Source organism: Echinops telfairi, unplaced genomic scaffold (genome assembly GCF_000313985.2).
Source record: "Echinops telfairi isolate 266 unplaced genomic scaffold, ASM31398v2 ScPeMD7_6336;HRSCAF=7252, whole genome shotgun sequence".
NCBI classification, from domain to species: domain Eukaryota; kingdom Metazoa; phylum Chordata; class Mammalia; order Afrosoricida; family Tenrecidae; genus Echinops; species Echinops telfairi.
The window spans coordinates 120958-122388 of NW_022110236.1; the positions used below are offsets into that span (position 1 = coordinate 120958).

At 69.3% G+C, this 1431-nt stretch overlaps 1 protein-coding gene across 1 annotated transcript in view; it reads right to left on the minus strand.

Annotated features, from left to right (window-relative positions):
- The window catches only part of ASMTL (acetylserotonin O-methyltransferase like), a 12527-nt gene that overhangs the window by 1194 nt on the left and 9902 nt on the right, over window positions 1–1431 (minus strand). The window contains exons 5-7 of the mRNA XM_045295965.1: window positions 999–1180; window positions 401–539; window positions 5–151 (exon numbers count right to left, since the gene is read on the minus strand). Of these exons, the coding sequence (XP_045151900.1) occupies window positions 5–151; window positions 401–539; window positions 999–1180 (468 nt within the window). The remainder of the gene's footprint in view (window positions 1–4; window positions 152–400; window positions 540–998; window positions 1181–1431) is intronic.

A 1431-nucleotide genomic window follows, 5' to 3' on the forward strand; every position in this document is an offset into this window, starting at 1 on the left:
CCTGCCACGAAGCGGACCCCGGCGGCCTGCAGCGCCCAGGGCTGGAAGCGCTCCTCCGCGGCGAGCCGGACGCTGTCCGGGTGGTCGAACACCGTCACCCGCAGGTGCGGGTGCTCCCGGGCCAGTGCGAGGGCCAGCGCCCCGGTGCCGCCTGCAAACCCACGAGGACGCACGTGGCTCCGCGCTCCCCCAGCGCCTGCACCGCCGTCCTGGGGGGCCGAGAGGACGGGGGCTGCCGGCCTCCCTCTCCCCACGGGGGTGCAGCAGGGGCGGACATGCGGGGGCCCCAGGAGGATGCTGGGGGGGGAGGCTAAAGACAGGGGTCCCCCACCACGCCCGTGATGATCTCGGGGTCCCCTGCATGCTACCCCGCCCTTGGCTGGGGGTCACCCGCACTCACCGCCCAGGTGGCAGGCGGCGCGGAACCCCGACAGGTCGAAGGCAGTGGCCACTGCATGCGCGCTCAGCCCAGCCAGCTCGTGCCTGGCGGCCAGCACCTGCAGCCGCCCCCCGTCGCCCCCGCTGTCCAGATCCGGGCCCTGCCAAGCAAGGGGTGCTGAGGGATGCCAGGCCTGCACCCCAGCCGCCTTCTCTCCCACGGCTGCAGGGCGCGGACCATCCCCACCCCCGGACCATGCTGTAACAGGGCGCCTGAGGATGGAATTCATTGGCCAAGGACCCAAGGTCACCCTCTTTCTGCTGCCAGTCCGACTGGCACCTGCCCCAGGGGGTGCAGAAGAAACGAGCTGGCTGTCTCCGCGCCCCCCAGCCCCACCGCACCCCGTGAAGATGACCCGGTAGGCCTTGGGCACGCAGGGGCGGGAGGAGGGGAGGGCAAGGCCAGGGAGTTCTACCCTGCGCTGCAGGGTCAGCCGCTGCCAGTTGAGGTCCACCCGGTGCCAGGCATGCACGGGGGTGGGGGTGGGGGGTGGGGAGGGGGCCTCTGTCTGGGTGGCCCGCACCCCGCTGAGCCACGCAGGCCACCCCAGCCTGGCTACCTTCCACACGTCCTCGGGCCTTCTCCCTGTTACGGTGTGCAGCAGCACCCCGCCCTGGCGGACGGCGGCCTCCAGGTCCGAGAAGTCCCTGCTGTGGCTGTCACAGAGGCTGACCAGGCCCCGCAGGGCGTGCCGGCCCCCGGACACCAGGTGCCGGTTGGCAGGCTCCGTGTTGCAGTAACCTGGGGGAGGGGGCGGGGGCCAGATGCTAGCTCAGCTCGCCTAATCCACAGCTGGGACAGACACCCCCCATCACGGCCACCCTGCAGGACAGGGCGGAGCTGCCCCTGCGGGTCTCCCAGGCTGTCGGTCCTTATGGGAGCAGACGGTCTGGTCTTTCTCCCTAGATGCTAATGGAGAGGTAGATATGTAGATAGATAGATAGATAGATAGATAGATAGATAGATAGATAGATAGATAGATAGATAGATAG